Below are 17,540 nucleotides of genomic sequence, written 5' to 3'. Positions count from 1 at the left end.
CTTGTTAACACATACAGACACTAAATTTCGACATTTTTTTAACGCAAGTACTGTGAACAATCAAATTTGAAATCATAATTGTCTTTGAAGTTTGATTGGATAAGCATCGTTAGTGTTCGCGTACATATTTTGTTTTGTCCTACTCTCTTGCAAAGAAAGCAACATTGGTCATGAATGTGCGTAAATTACAAATTGGAAAACTAAAACACTGAAATCATACTGCTGAAAAGACAAATCTTGAAATTGAAAGAAAGCTTAATTTCTCTCAATTAACGTTTCATTCTTATTCAATTTTCATATTTCATGTAGATCAGTTGTACCATGGTGTTTTTTTTCTCGAAAAAAAAACCCTGCAAACATTGTGTTGAATTTCAGCTGATTTTTATATCGTCATGAAGGCTTTTAGCAGTAACTGGAGACGCCAATGACAAGACTAACGATACAAATTATACGGATCGCAATTGAACAATTCCATGACATATTTCATATTTTGTTTATTATATAATGATAACATCTCCAAGCAAGATTCGTACAAACCAAATTGCATCCTAACTATTTACAGATACAATAAAGGCGTGTAGTTTAATTTACATAATTCAATTTTTTATCTGTTGTCGTATGGCGAGATGTTTTTACTTAAAATTCAATCAGACTGCTAGCTATGCCAGCCACGGAAATTCAGTGGATCCCTTTGGACCTGAAAAGATAAATTAAGAAGAATCTATGTCAATGTTTTATCAATATATTTTAATATTATCTAACATTTTCAGATGAAAAAAGTATCTCGTGTTCTGAACCATTTTTGGTTTTAGATGAAAGGTTGCACGTGTACATGTATACTACGACGAAACATTATACTTGAACAATTAAAACCGAAATTTGAAAGTATTATCGACACCACATTCATGTATGGACATAGGATACACACATATATATATATATTACATGCAACATCTTCCATTTCTGGACACTGCATTACGTATCATTTTTAAAGTAATAGTATGAACACTTTGTTGTTGTCATGAACACAAATAAACAGTTGTAAGAAAATTAGTCCAGAACAAGCAATCACTTAAAAAGTACCAGTACCAGCTGATATGTATTGTTAATACTAAACATGTTAAAAAATCAAGTATGAACAATAATGACGAACTCTCAGGTAATTTCAGGAGTCTCAGAAAGAAATGTATCAAACTTGACAACATAAGTCTTTATCAACCAACAGAAACTAACTGTTATATTTTTTTACTTTGAACAGGCATTTTTTCAAAGAACATGATGGGTTGAAAAAGTCTAAACAAAACAATCTAATCCCAAGGTCAATTCAAAAAAGGGGGAAGAATAAACCTTATACTGCATTTTGCATATATTTGAGAAACTTTACATATCATGTATTTCATTTTGAAAAACAAAATGAAAAGAAACGTCGATTTATATTTCACGCACATTTGAGCAAATATAAAATGATAAGTTCAACTTCACCTGTCCTGTTATCGTTCCAATTTAACCCAAACGAACAAAGTGAGTAAATGCGGTCGATATAGGACAAATCTGCCTCTTTTTGCACATAACAAGTTAATAAGTTCGATTTAAGGCGTGCTTTACATGGCGTTAATTAAAAATACACGAGATAACATCTTGATGTACACATGTGTTAATTTAAATATCTTCTTACGATTAAAGCAACTATTCCGACTTTCATCCTCTCTGTTTGCGCATTCTGGTTGGTTATTGCAGAACCAACTATCATATATGCAATTTGGGTCATTGGCGGAACATCTAGACATTCCAGTAGGGCAAGCTCTGTCTGTAAAAATAGTGTAAAGATTTGAATATACAATACACATACGTCATGAAATTGCAGTAATTCCGAAAACATTGATGGCCCTGTTCCCATGTTATAACAGGAGACCTAAACATCGTCCATGACCGAGAGCTGAAATCATTCCTCAGTTAAGTACCTAAATATCGTCCCCAATAAATTATCGATTAGAATGAGTTTCTTAACATCATCCACGATTCATTCTTTACTTACAGCACGAAATGGATAAAACAAGAAAAAGCTGACGTAAAGTCCTTAGATTCTTTTGTTTATGTTTAATTCAATATTGAATGTAGTCGTATTCAACATAAAGAACATATTACATTGTACTCCTAACAACAACCATAATAGCCCGGTTCCTGCTATCAAATAGAGGCTAAAAGACCTAGTAAAGGAATAAATTGTGGTCCCGGGTGATAAGGCTGCCAATAATATCATTATTATTTGACGTTAATTATACATTGAGGTTCAGCAAAAGAAAATTACTAATTAACCAACATTCCATCTGACTCCATTTTCGAAAAATGACATCTGTAACAAACATAAAAATTTAGCTACCTCTTTTAAAGCAGAACGGAATAATATGAAAGTTTCAACTACGTACAGGCTTAAAAAAGAGAGCAGAAAGATACCAGAGGGATATTCAAACTGATATGTCGAAAATAAAATGACAAAGACTAAAAACGCTGCACTAAACACCTTACAAATATAGATTTATTTCGTCTTCATGACATTGTTCCACTACTAAACTGTTTGTTTTACTTACACCATCTTACTAAGACCATCATATATTTTTGGTGAAATTGTACAAAATATTGTCAACTGGGTCTTAGAATCCATCGATTATTTTTATTTGTTTAACAAGGACTCAACGTTCTTTAACATTACCTTGGTTTATCAACTGTTTGTTAAATACTAATGACGTTTTATAAAGTCTGACTAGCAGCTGCAAGCTCTTGAATACGGAATGGGTTGTGAAAGTATATCCCATATAAAAGTGAGGTTGGTAAATTGATTCTACGTACATAAGATTTATAAACCAAGAGGACAGACAATAGCATGATTGTGCGTATCTGATATATGTGTACAGTTTCTTTGGTCAATATATTTTTGTAATTCTTCAGACGTAGACGTACTAATGTGTATTAAACCATATTGCTAACATCTTGTTAAAATATGAAATATGACATAGATAGCTAAAAATAACAATTAAAATGTGTAAAAATTATTAGTGCTGCGTACTAAAACTGGCATTTTTTTCAAATAATGAAAGATATTTTATTACCTTTTGTACAAATCTCAGGGCTTTCATCCGATTTATCCTTGCAGTCAGGATATATACTACAAAACTGTATTTCATAAATACACTGAACCATATCTTCACATTTCACCATTCCCACTGGACAAATACGATCTTCAAAAAAGATGTAAAGAAATTGGAATAAACTTACACATCTTAAACCCTTTGACTGATGTCCCATTACAATTTAACATGTGTTTTATGTCTGGTTTAGCTATATTTGAGTATTCACTAATAACAGCAAAGAACACACGTAAGTTAAGTAGGTTTCAGTACTGACGATATTTTTTTCCGAAACACCAACACACCATTTTAAAAACATTTTTGTTAATAGTTACTCGACACTAGAAACAATATTCGTATTCCTTTTGTCAGTAGAACTGATTTAAATGTTAAGTTTGAAATGTGGTAACCAACAAGTTTTACAGAATAAAGGTTTGTATGTTGTTCTTGTACTTAAAATGTGACTTTTACATAACTAAATGTTCCTTAGATCTGAAAGGTTAAGTGGGGGTCGACTTGTCAATTAAAAGTTGTGAAAATTTCCAAATAATAAAGACCATTACAAAATTAATTATATATAATGATACTGTAAATAATGACTATGTAAATATGTTTTAGGAATACTTTTCCGAATATTTATGTAGGTCTAACATATATGATTCACGAACTATGATGTGCTTAATATTTTGTTTAACAATTTAACTATCTTCTAACTTATTTCATTTGAGCTTTACTTTAGATAATATCAAACTTATGTTGCTTATTTCAAATCTCTTCTGCGTGTTCTGATACCTGTGTAAATAATTTCAAATTGCATTACATTTCATGATAGAATATAACCTGTCTCGATAATAGCTGGAAGGACATTTGCTAAACTTTCTTTCTTTTAGAGAAACAAGTAATCAGTTTAAAGTAATTACCATTAATCTGATTTTCACACCAATATAAAAAACAATGATTTCGTCATATTTATTGTGTTAGTACACTTTGTTTGTGGTAGTGTACTTGAAGCAAAGAAATGGTCTTATAGAAACATGTTTATAAATCAATTTCTATTCTCTAAATGTCTAAATATGCTTGAATCGAAGACAACCTAAATATATGCTGGGCAACACAACACACACTATATTATGAAAACATATGAAATGGGAATTAATCTGTCAATTATTTGATAAATGAAAAAAAAGTATTCCTAGACTTTTTTGAACCTGGAAAATTATTTTCATTACTTAAACCTTACAGCTCTTATTTGTTTTATTGACATAATGTCAATTATTGATTCAGTCGATTCAAATAAACTTACTCTCTACACATAAGTCTGGATCCTCGTCTGAACTATCTGCACAATCTGCAACACCATCACATGTCTTGAAATCGAGCACACATTGGTATCCATTATCACATTTCGACATTATGTCACCACAGCTGCGTGCTGCAATTGAACAACAACATGAATAATCCATGTACTCATTTTTAATTTGTCAATGTGCAGCTATCGTAAGATAAGGATGATGACTTTCTGTTTCATTGTTAGATATATGTTTCAGGCAAACAAAAAAAGACATATCCAGAAGATGCGAAACGAGAAAAAAGGGTAAGAAATACCAAGGAGTATTTAACTCATAAGTCGGAAACAAACTGACAAAGAAATGAAAAAAAAAAAAAAATACCAAAAACAAACAATAGTCTACAAAACAATTCACGGAATACTTTATAATCAGAAATCCCACTCAGAACTGGGGTATATCATAGGTGCCTTGGAATGATAAGCCGATGTGTAGAAACAAATATTATACTTCAGACGCTTTGTTTACAACAGAATTATTAATGCAACTTAAATAATGAAAGAAAAAAAAACAGGCCGTAGATTACTAAACATTACGCTTGTCTTTTTTTCAAAAATACACCGAACATACTCTATTCTAACAGATTATCAAACCTCTTACATGCTTGAGTTTATTGACTCTGAACAACACTGTTTTATTTCGAAATGTAAAACCAAACACTCTAAGACCTGTAAAATCTTAATAACAGATCCGCAATTCATTAGCAATTTAACTGACAAATCCTACTTTACCAGAAGCTCCGATGATTTGAATTGTAAATAAACAAGTCTCGTTTACGGATTAGAGTGTTACCTTTACGGATGAGAATATGTCGGGCAAACGAAAGGAAGGCTTAACAAACGTACGTGAGTCCACTGATAAGAAATCATCAAAAATGCATAAAACAAAATTAACAAAAATACCGAACTCAGAGGAAAATATGCAACGATTAGTTCCTAAGCAAGTGCCAAATCAAAAGCTTAAACACAACAACAGAAAGAATAACAACTGTCATATTCCTGACTTGGTACACTGTTTACCCAACATTTCAATTCGCATAATCATTCAATCCTTGTTATGCAAGTTCACATCATCGAATACATATACCACATCACTGACAATCCTCATCTTGCAACTCCTCTCCGTAGACAAAAAAGAAGAACACTTGCTTATTAGGGAAAATCACTCCTATGAGTCTACATAATAGCCAGATCCGGATTTTTTCCCTGTTGGTCGTTTTTGCTATATAAGAGTTTATTTATATTTTTGAAAATTTTTAAGAGAATAGTCAAAATCTTACACTATTCATCAACCTAGTCATTAACAAACAATACTTTCAATAATAAGTGGACTCACGATGTTCGCTTTGTTGATTTATTTGTAGATATATAAATAGTCTTGCTGATCATGTTTGCTATCTAAAGTGGCTATCTTTCTATAATAGTTTTCAAGATAAGAGGCCGACGACAAAACATAGGTGTAAATGGTTATTTTAGAGAAATTAAATAGTTGTTACAAATATATGATACAATGAATTTCGTTTTACTATGAAATGACTGCCACTTTATTTGAACAGCAGACACCATAGCAATTGGACTATGAATTAGTTATTTTATTCCAGACAGGAAATACATACATTCGTACTCACTTCATATTGGCTACTTATTTAAACATTTCATTATCTATAGTAAGAATTGAAATATACGTGAATGTGTGGTAATTGGAATAGCTCTTTTCTGCTAAACGTGAAATGTGACGAAGTCTCTTCATTTTACCCTGCTACTTGTAACCATAGAAAATACTCATCTTAATAAAAAAAAAGTTAATTAATGAATTACTTTTACAAAACTGTTCTTCATCTTCTGATTCGCCATCGCACATCTGTTCCCCTGAACAAATCATTGACTGATGTACACACTGATGACCATTAGGACACTTTGCAAAATACACGGGACATTCGTAAGCTACAATATCAAACCAAGAAATAAATACCTGTTTTGCAAATTACTAATTTGGGACATAAAAACAGGTTTAGAAGAGTCATGCATTTCAGATTCACATTAAGTGACAGGTTACATAGTCATTTTACACACTTAAGTGTGAATAATATTAAATATATTCAATTAATGAAATTCGATTCATTATATCAATTATGTGTATACTACCTTTGAATATGTCTAGCGAATGTATTTATATAAAATGAGGGCCTGTCGATGCAACACCGAATTTCATCCATTGTATGATTTAATTAAACAATTTTTACTACGTGTATAACCGCTACAAACTAATGTTTGAGAATCTTCAAATAGTAAACGACTCACCAGAATGCACAGTAAACAAAGCGTTGTATATCACTCATTTAAAAAATAGTTGCTGATATTCTTTTATTCCGGATTTAAAAATCCAGGAGTCCTGAGGACCAAAATGTAAATTAAATGTGTTAACTGTGCATTCAAATGAGTCGTTTAATATTTGAAGATTTTCAAACATTAGTTTGTAGCGGTTAAACACGTAGTAATAATATAAGTTGCTCAATCACCTGCTAGGGGTTACAGCTCATTTACGTTAATTTGTTTAAAGAAATATGTTCTCTCTTTTTTTTTTCGTTTTGTATTATGTCCTATTTACCAAACTTGATCGCAATGTTGTTCACACATCTTCATGACTGATATGGTTTCTCATGTGTATATGCCAAAGGTTCAGCACAACAAACTAGACACACTATAGTTAAATGTTATTATACCTTAAACTGCTTATAATTTGTTTTTCTCCAAATTAGAAAAAAGGAATAAGATAAAATAATCAATAGAAAGGATATATTCTAAAAGCTTGACTTCAGCGACAATATTCATTTTTCCTTTCTTTCCGTGAAATATTAAAATGAACACTGTCACATCATAATCAATTAACATTGCGTTTCCTTTTTTTTTTTTTTTTTGGAATTTTAAAGATGCAAATTGTCCCAATTTTATTTTATCGAGACTTTTGTTGGCAAAGGATACGTTCTCGAAAGAATATTTTCTCCATTTCATCTTTTTTCAGTAAGAGCCAGTCTGAAACGTTTTATACCATATAACGTTTGATTTCTAAGTTGAACCATTTTAAGTAATTCCCAAATTTATACCTGAACAATGATCTGTATCATTATCGGAACCATCTTTACACTCTGAACCCAAATCAAAAATATTTCCAGTACACATGGAATAAGCACGAATACACTGCAGTCCGTCTTTGCATTTTACAAATCCGACAGGACACTTATAATCTAGAAAGAAATGCAGATTTAATGTAACAAATATATCACAGATTATGGCAATACTATAAGTTATATGGTTTGCTAGTGACCCTTATTGATCTGTTTTGATCAATTTTTGTCAAGTAATGGTCAGTAACGTAAAATCAAGGGTAAGGATTTGGAAGCCTGTTGTCATCTCAATAATAAATTATCGTTAACCGTATATCTTTTGTTTGTTTTGATCGGTGGTAGGTCGTACGCCATAAGCACAGAGAACATTGAATGTGGAGTCAAAATTAAGCCACACATTTATACCGTTTCGTGCATTTAAAAATAAGCCTCTGGGTTTATATACAAAACTTTCAAATAAGAAACAAATTGAATGAGCACAAATATATATTGCGTTCTGAGCTATTTCCCTACAGCAGGAATGGTTAATAGAAACCAGGATGTTTCAATTCAAAAACATGAGAACTATATGACTAATGGAGACCTAAAGTAAAAACCTGTTCATGTAAAGTCATATTTATCTAAGGTAGTAAGACCTTTAGTTTCTAGGTAGTTTCTTTATTTATCATCAGGAATTGGTAGGAAAATGTATCATACTCATTTCGATAGCGAAACATTTGACTTCTGATCAGGAATCTGTTGTTCAACTTGCTGTTAGTACGAACGAATCATAAATATTTCCTAAACATTCGATTAAATATGCTTAGAGTGTTGTTCAACCTGTCATTAAATTAAATGAGATTTTTAAAATGCTAAACCTATCGTTAGATTTAGTCCATGAGGGTGTATTATTTTTTAATTATATGAGTAAAACATCCAATATGGCTGCTTTAGTAATTAAAAAAATTGTTTAAGCTCGAAAAATGCGACGTTTTAGAGGTATTTATCACCTATGGGATTTTAACAAAGATCAGCTCTGAAAGCGTCTTAGATTTAAAAGAAAGACAAAAAAGTTTTAGGATTTAAGTTGAAACAACATTTGAAAAGGGAATAGACGAGCTCGAGACAAGGCGAAGAATCGGAGGGATACATTTAATGGTAATATAATAAATAATAGAAATTGCACAATTTGGCAGGTTGTATGTTATCACTTTCTGAGCAGTTCCGATTGTAAACACGGACTCGTTATTGTGCGATATCCTTCAACAAATTATAAAAAACCAGAAATCTTACCACAGCATAAATTTACAGGCCATAAGTTATTTCCAACGCAAGTCTTTAATAATTTTCCCGTTTTTCGAAGTTCAAATATTATCAAATTTTATAATGCCCTTTACCTAACTGCTTACACAGGTACATTTTAATGAGATAGTTCTGCCCACAGATACTTCGCAAAGTACGATAATAATAATTTTGCTAACTTTTATTCTATTATATATTTATTTTCTTTAGTAAAACTGTGTGTCAAAGAAGGATACAGTGAGACAACTCTATCATGTCTATACCAGCAGGCTACACATATTTTATAATGAAAATTTACTTTTGTAAGTGTTTTCTGTCAGTGATTAAGTATACTATATAGTGAATAAAACGTCTCATATTTCTCAGCTGACACGATATACAAAGACAAGCACCTGGTATTCAGAATTTCAGAAACCTAAGTCAGATAGACAGGGATTTTTTCAACAAAAGTGGTATACCCCCGTGTGGTTGCGGTAGGGGACTTTAACTAGTATCTCTAGGAAGCACAACACTTTCCAATTATTCATATCATCAGTATATCTATGATTTTTTAACAATGAACACTGCTTCTCCCATGTCTCCGGTAAAGCTCCACAAGATCTATTAAGACATGATATATATAAAATGCACCAAGAGCATGCAGCATCCCTATAGTATTTACATGTAGTTATCTACATATACATTTCACCATGTAATGTTCTAACGTTATGCAAGTAATGATCGTTACAGTTGAGATAAAACTGAAAAGACACTAAAAAACAACCATCATTTTTATTTCCTTTGACATCGTTATTTGATAGCGTGACTTACAGTAAAAAAAACATAAACTACACGGAGACATCATCGTGTTTTTTTTTTTTTTGTTTTAGTTTGACTATTTAAAACTTTATTAATTCATATAAACATACATGTTTCTTCATGTTCTCGTGACTTGAAAAAAGAGAAATATTCATCCACTTCTGCATACTTATGTAACTTTCTTCACCACAAACTATTACATGAGACTAACAAACACCGCCTCGGTTCGTCTAACGAGCGGTAGGAGGTGGGTTCAAACCAAAGACTTTTAAATTGGTATTTGGTGCGATTCCGCTAATCAAGCGACGTCAATGGATAAGATGATAGGCTGGTCGACTCATGGTCATAATAACGGGTCTGAGGAGGTATGATATGTCTTTTTTAGTACTGTTACTTGTGTACAAACACGTCAAAAATCAGGCTAAGGCTACCAGGCTGGTGCATATTGCATTAACATGTTCTAGTCTTAAAAAGTATCTCATTTTCTGCGTTGAACATTAATAATTCATCCATCATCATCATCATTAGACAATACACGATGTATTCCCTTGCTATATTTTATTGTTTGTTTTAAAGCTGAAAACAGGGTATGCATCTTTAAGTCGTCAAAGTTCAATTTTCAAGTTTTAGTAGTCACCAATGTATGTTATTGATACAGTTCCTTACTTTATATCAATCGTAATAATTATCTAAAACTTGGCATGCCATATTTGAAAGAAATGCAGACGTGAAAGAAAGCATCCCTCAGAAAAGCATCAACAGTTCGTATATTTCACGAATGTTACAATACAACAATTTCATCAATTATCAAAAACAGAATACGTGGAATCTGTATCGAGTTGTACAAACTTAACAACAGAAAATACAAGTTTTTGAAGGACCCATTATAATGTTGATATATATATATATATATATATATTAAACAAAGACTTTTAATTGTCTGCTGTCAAATTCAAAACACTCAAATTCCATGAAAGATAAGATTTATGCAAGCAGAGGCGAAGGATACCAAAGGGACAGTCGAAAATTAACGGACTATGCCATTGCTTAAAATGAAAATACAAACAGTAGTACAAAAAACCAAACATAGAAAACTAAAGATTGGGCTACAAAACCCCTACCACACACTAGGATGATCTTAGGTATTCCAGAAGGGTAAGTAGATGCTGCTTCAAATTGGCACCCGTTTTGTTGCGCATGTTAGTACAAATAACGGTCAACTAACTCATTATGACGTCCGAAAATTTACGAAGGGACGATTTCAACATCACCACTTGGAAATCTTGGTTTAATTTCATCCTTGTGAGCAGCAACACATAGAAAATACAAGCCTTATAATATTGTCTTAACTGGGTGATGTATAGTCCTTACGCAGGCGCTGCTGGAATGTTGCTTCAAAGAAATGGAAATTTCACAATTAGGAAGCTGAACTCATCTCTTTTGTTGTAATATTTGCTTTTTAACCGACCCTCATTGTCAATTTCTAGATGTAAGTGAAGATGTGTTGCAGACTTAAATTTATCTGTTGTATCCTTTGTTTCAAGTTCGAAGGAAAACATGCGTTCAACATAGTCAGCGAATTTTAAATTATATAGTCAGAAAACATAACATCATCAAAGTTAAACATTACTGTTAATTTCTTGTCTTTCTTCCTAAAAAGTTCCTGTATGAAGTCAGCCTCATATATATAAAGAAACAAGTCAGCAAAGCGAGAAGCATAATTGGTTCCCAAGTAAAAAGGAGGAGAGAATGCAAAAAAGGAAGTTATACGCCCTGATTTACAATGCATTGTGTATGTTGTGGGGAACACTTGCTTATTACCCTATATTAATCATATGAATAAAAATTATCACAGTGCTTAACTTATAAAATAATAAAGAATTGGTCAAAAACACAACTTAATCATTGCATTTTCTATCATGCTATTACCTTTTAACGACTTGTTAAAATTAATCACATGACTAGTTGAACGACAAGTTGAACAACAGACCCCTGATAAAAAACCTAGCAGCAGTGGCAGGCAACTGTAGTTTGCTGTGTAACGTATTGTTTCATTTAGCAGATTAAAATTCAAGGTAAAAAGAGCACCTTAGGGAATGAAATGAATTTAATAAAAAGAGAAACGGTCAATAGGGTGTCTGGCTATAGACTAGATTGAAAGATATAAAATGATCTTATTTGAATGCATTTTTCTGCTTTTATTCAAATAATATGAATAAGACAACGAAGCTTATTTTAATGTCGGTCCGAAGATACTTGCGATGTGTTGTGTTCTCCATACATTTGTTAGAGACGGATAGAAAATTGATATACCTAAGTATCGGATAAATAAGACATCCAATTACAGAAGCGTGGTAGTATTCTAACTTGGGTTTGAAAAATAGAACATATGGAATTTTTAACATTTCATCAATCACTACCAAAGCATACGTCTGATATTTAAGATTTATATAGGTGAAGCTGAACATTTTGTAATAAGTGCAATTTCTAGAATCAGATATCAAATGAAGTGTTTGAGTGAGTGGGTATATGTGTGTGTGTGTGTGTGTGTGTGTGTGTGTGTGTGTGTGTGTGTGTGTGTGTGTGTGTGTGTGTATCTGTGTGTGTATATGTATGAGTGTGTTTGTTTGTGTGTGTATTGTTAGATCGAGAGCGAGTTAAATGTATAATGTTATATTGTTATCTAAATACCCATTATAGTATAATTAAAAGCTATTAGTTTGCTTTTCAGTGGTATCAGAGGTTCACAAGAAGCGACACTATTCACAATTTTCTAAATATAAAAGTGCGACGCTGTAAATATGTATGACAAACAATCTTAAGGAAATGTCTATCTAGATACTTTATAAATTTAATTGTTATATTACAATGTTGACTGTTGTTTGTTCACAGATTTCTACATAAGGAATATGACAGTTGTTTTTGATTCGTTTGAAGTGTTTAAGCTTTTCGTTTTGCCGCTTCAAATTTTCCTTGGAGTTCAATATGTTTTTTTTACTGTTTCATAATGTTTATATTTTCTAATGTGTTTCCCCCTAATGAGTTGATGTTCAGTTATCAAGTTTTAGTAGCACAGTACCTAATATAACCATCAGTATAACTAAGATACATATTTACGTAAGCACATATTGGGATCTTCGTCTTCACCCGATGAACACTCATCGCGTCCATCACACCACTGTTCTTCATTAATACACCGATAATCATCATTACACTTTCGAAAACCATAAGCACATTCCCTTGCTGAAAGAAATAATTAAATGAGAAAAAATACCCGAAATGACAATATAAAACAATTTAAACAAGAAAACTAACGGCTTTATTTAATTTTAGTTAAAATTGAACAAAAAAAACAAATATGTAAAACAGAAACCAACAACAACCACTGAATTGGGAGGCTCCTGACTTGGGACAGGCACATACATAATGTGGCGGGGTTAAACATGTTAGCGGGATCCCAACCCTTCCCAACCGGGGAAAATGGTATGACAGTACAAGATAAGAACGGACTATAAAAATCAGTTGGCAAAACTTAACTCATCAGATGGATAAAAAACAAGTGGACGTGGATGTGTACTTGTACATCATAACAACAAAACGACACTGGGAACAGATCTGAGAATGCTCGCAGTTAACCGACAGCTAGTCCAAAACCTCTAACAACTAATAAATCATGCATATAAGACTAACTTTAGTTGATTTCCTCTTGCATTTAAAGGTCGTAAATTTATTCATGCTTACAGATACAAATTACAATTATGTTAAGGAGGAGGACAAATATATGACACTTTGACGTATTTTGACTAGAATAATCATTAAGCACGTAAACCAATGTGTAATATACATGTAACTATTATAAACAAGATACGCTTTTGGCATTCAGTGTTTCTATAAAAAAAAAAAAGATGAAATATTCTTGTTTTGTAATGGTTCTTAGATATAATTCGGATAATTTAAAACTCTCGGAAAATTCAACCTTTGTATTCTTATATAACGAACACTATTTGTATTTCTGAGCCTTAAACACTCGACCTTTATCAACAATGATGTGAAAATATCATGCTAGTAGGAATAAGTCTGATACCGAGATACAATGACAGGAAAACTGCATATTTCTAGGTACAGTATTATTTGTTAAGGGGTTTGCGAGTCTAAATCATGTTGTTTTCTTAATAAAGGATATCGCTATATTTTTCTATAAATAAACTTTATCTTATACTAAATAGAAAAATAACATTAAGAAATAGGGTCACCGTTAATTTACGCCAAAAATCTGCCTCCGAAAGAAGCATACAGTTTCGTAAAGGCACTTGTATGTTATGTTGAGACATAGAGGTAATATCGAAATAAAAAAAGAACTTAATGATAGAAATCAATCAAGTTATGCAATAGTTTAGTTTAAATACAGGTTATTTGAAAATAATAATAACAATTATAGGTCACCGATGAGTCACAAAAAGATATTTGTATGTTAATGCCAAAATATAGCATTTTTGCACCAAAGGGGGATAATTTTAAGCTTTTTCAATGATATTTACAATATAAAAGTCATCTGGGACCAAAACGGAATGATTTTTGTACCATATGATAAAGTATCAACTAATAAAAAGTAATAAATAAAATGTAATGAAAAAACGAAATCTTTATTTTTTTCTGAACTTTTATACCCTCAAGCCTCCTTAAATCAATGATACTTTGACATTTACATTTTATCGCAACATATATAACACTGTTAGTAGTGGGGTTGTCATTTTTACACATAAAAACAAGCATGAATAAAGATAAAAAAGACAAAAACAAGCAGGTCACAAAATTTGGAAAAAAACGACACACATTCATGAATAGGGATGTTGAGAAATAAAACTATCGTTCAAAATACTTTTGAATATTTCCTCCTTTATGATGATGGGTGTATTATACCTTTGCATGTTTGTCTATCTTCATCACTACCATCACGGCAATCTTCATAACCATCACAGATACCATCTTGACGAACACATTGTAGTCCATCCACACATTTAGTTCTACCATCCGAACAATTGTATTCTTGAAAAGACAAGAAACAGAACTATCCATTATACTGATAATCGGTATATGTTTTCGAATGTTTAGATTTATATATTTTAACATACTAAACTTTTATTACAACACTGATAACTTGAATGTTATAATCGTTTGATGTGTTTGAGTGTTACATTTTGCCATTTATGAGTTTTACTTTTGAAAATAGCTTTTATCAAATCATAAGATTTGACGTCAATAACGATTCAGTTATAAAGTCACTAAATAAGTTCTCTATTGTAATATAAAATTGAGAACGGAAATGGAGAACAATCCGACCATAAAACAGACAATAGCAAAAGGTCACCAATAGGTCTGCGAGAAATTCTCGCACCCGAGAGCGTCCTTCAGTTGGCCCGTAAGCAAATATATGTCTTAGTTCAGTGATAATGAACGCTATACTTAACTCAAAATTATACACAAGAAACTAAAATTAAAAATAATACAAGACTAACAAAAGCCAGAGGATCCTGACTTCGAACAGGCGCAAAAGAAAACTGCGGAGTTAAATATGTTTATGAGATCTCAACCCTCCCCTTATACCTCTAGCCAATGTAGAAAAGTAAACGCATAATAATGAGCACATTAGAATTCAGTTCAAGTGAAGTCCGAGTCCGATGTCAGAAGATGTAACAAAAGAAAATAAACAAAATGACAATAAAACATAAATAGCAACAGACTACTAGCAGTTAACTGACATGCTAGCTCCAGACTTTGATTTAACTGATTGAAAGATTATGTCTTCATAATATGAATATCAGGCACAATCCGTCCCGTTAGGGGTTTAGTATCATCCCTTCATAACATATATGAGAAGAACATAACCCGTGTCATGCCAACAACTGGTTTTTAAGTAATTGTGTTTAGTTCCGATACAAAGACCCTATAAATGAATCAATATCAAAGCCAAAATATAAATCTTTAATGACCTGACAACATTACATTTGTCTCACCTTTTGTTTCGATGGGTCTTACCTAATTTAAGTCATAAAGTGCTACTCATAACAATACAAAAACAGGTTTGCAATAAGTGGTGCACAGTTTAAATTTAGTAGTAAATGTGTTTACTAGTTTGTGATATCGAAAACCCTGGTGTAATAAATTTTCAGTAATACATATATTTCTTTCGTTAAAATCTAAAAAAATGTTACATACACGAGCAAATCGTACAAGTTGAGATATATAAACACCGTAAGATGGTGACAAGGGAACGTCACTATATTTAGTTTCATATGTTTAGCATTTTAAGAGAAGTGCGTAGCAATTTCCCTCTGCAACTCGTTTGGTTTTAAATCATTGATTATACATAAATATAAACATGCCAGGAGGGAAGTTGTATAAAATACATCAATTTGATATAGAATCATATTCAAAACAGTGTAGCTGTGGCCATTGATTGACGACCTTAAATTATCCCCTTGACTGGGACAGATTAGGTGAACGTGTGTCTGTAACAACAACTGATCACTACTTATTTATTATAGAATTTAAACTGTAGGTTTACCAAAGGTTCTTAACGCATTTAATATTAAAATAATTTAAAAAATTAATCAGGAATAACTTTATGTTTTAATTTATATTATTGATATAAATCAAACACGTGTTATTCCCGATTAGTTTTTTGTAATTTCTTTATTTAGGTGTTGTGAACCTTTTGTGACCGCACAGTTTAAGTGTCTTTAACAAATACATAGTGAGCAGCGGTCGTTACAGACAAACGTTCACATAATCTGCCCCAGTCAATGGGATAATTTAAGGTCGTCAATCAATGGCCACAGCTACACTGTTTTGAATATGATTCTATCTATGTGAAAAACATATTCTATTTGTTACTCAGAAATCAAGAAGGCTAAACAATAAATGTATTGGCTTAAAAAAATTAACCACATGGTCAAGTGTATATAGATAAACACAATGATTTACATTTTAAAAAAGAACAAGTATAGTTGTACATAAGTTGTAAAAAAATATCAGCAGTACCTTTGCATGCTCTTGTTTCTTCATCAGACTCATCATTGCAGTTTGTAAATCCATCGCAGACTCTGTCTTTGTTTATACACTGATAATTGTCTGCACACTTTGTCTCGCCAAATTCACACTCTCTAGCTGTAATTGGTGAATACATTTATCATAAAGAACGACTTTTCAAAATAGCATGTTATTCAACAAAGCTTCAGTCGAGGATTATGCCAGGCAATGGGCTAAAGGCGAGAAGGAAGACGTAGACAACAATGGATCAAGGTGGTTAGGTCGTTGATGCAAATTAGAATTAAAAAACTAAATAAGTCTATCAATGCCCATGCTTCATCAATCTTAAGAACCTAATGTGGCAAAAAACCTATCCTACCTCAATAAAACATATGTTGTTGTACCCGCAGATAAAGCCCCTAACAACATTGTTTTTGTGTGTGAAACTCATTAAATTAACTGCCTGATCAACGAATTATGTATTGGCCATTCACATGGAAACTCTACATATATCCTCACGACACTTACCAAGGAGGAAATGCTGGATAATAATAGGTCTGTTCTGTATTCCTTTAGACTTATAACCAAAGAGGAAGAACTGAATCTTCCATCACTGTATTAGATTCGTAAACTACATAAGTGTCCTTACAAACAACGGTATATTGCTGGGTCTTTCAAGTGCTCCACGAAATCTCTTTCTAAATTATTTATATCTATTTTATCAGCAATAAAAAACGGGGTTCAAAGTTATTGTGAAACTGCCTATTCTAGAGGTTGCGTGAATCAGATATGGATACTTAAAAATTCCAATGATCTTTTAGAATACATGCAATCTAA

At 32.0% G+C, this 17,540-nt stretch overlaps 1 protein-coding gene across 1 annotated transcript in view; it reads right to left on the bottom strand.

Annotated features, from left to right (window-relative positions):
- Nucleotides 1–477: 477 nt before the first annotated feature.
- LOC143044365 (uncharacterized) overlaps nt 478–17,540 on the bottom strand; it is a 43,804-nt gene continuing 26,741 nt past the window's right edge. Inside the window, exons 14-22 of the mRNA XM_076216320.1 lie at nt 16,716–16,841; nt 14,595–14,720; nt 12,792–12,917; nt 7,575–7,715; nt 6,289–6,414; nt 4,429–4,557; nt 3,108–3,236; nt 1,676–1,807; nt 478–697 (exon numbers count right to left, since the gene is read on the bottom strand). Of these exons, the coding sequence (XP_076072435.1) occupies nt 660–697; nt 1,676–1,807; nt 3,108–3,236; nt 4,429–4,557; nt 6,289–6,414; nt 7,575–7,715; nt 12,792–12,917; nt 14,595–14,720; nt 16,716–16,841 (1,073 nt within the window). The 3' untranslated portion in view covers nt 478–659. The remainder of the gene's footprint in view (nt 698–1,675; nt 1,808–3,107; nt 3,237–4,428; nt 4,558–6,288; nt 6,415–7,574; nt 7,716–12,791; nt 12,918–14,594; nt 14,721–16,715; nt 16,842–17,540) is intronic.

This window comes from Mytilus galloprovincialis, chromosome 9 (genome assembly GCF_965363235.1).
Source record: "Mytilus galloprovincialis chromosome 9, xbMytGall1.hap1.1, whole genome shotgun sequence".
Lineage (NCBI taxonomy): Eukaryota > Metazoa > Mollusca > Bivalvia > Mytilida > Mytilidae > Mytilus > Mytilus galloprovincialis.
Note: the sequence above shows the minus strand (reverse complement) of the source record. Positions and strands in the feature narration are given on the sequence as shown.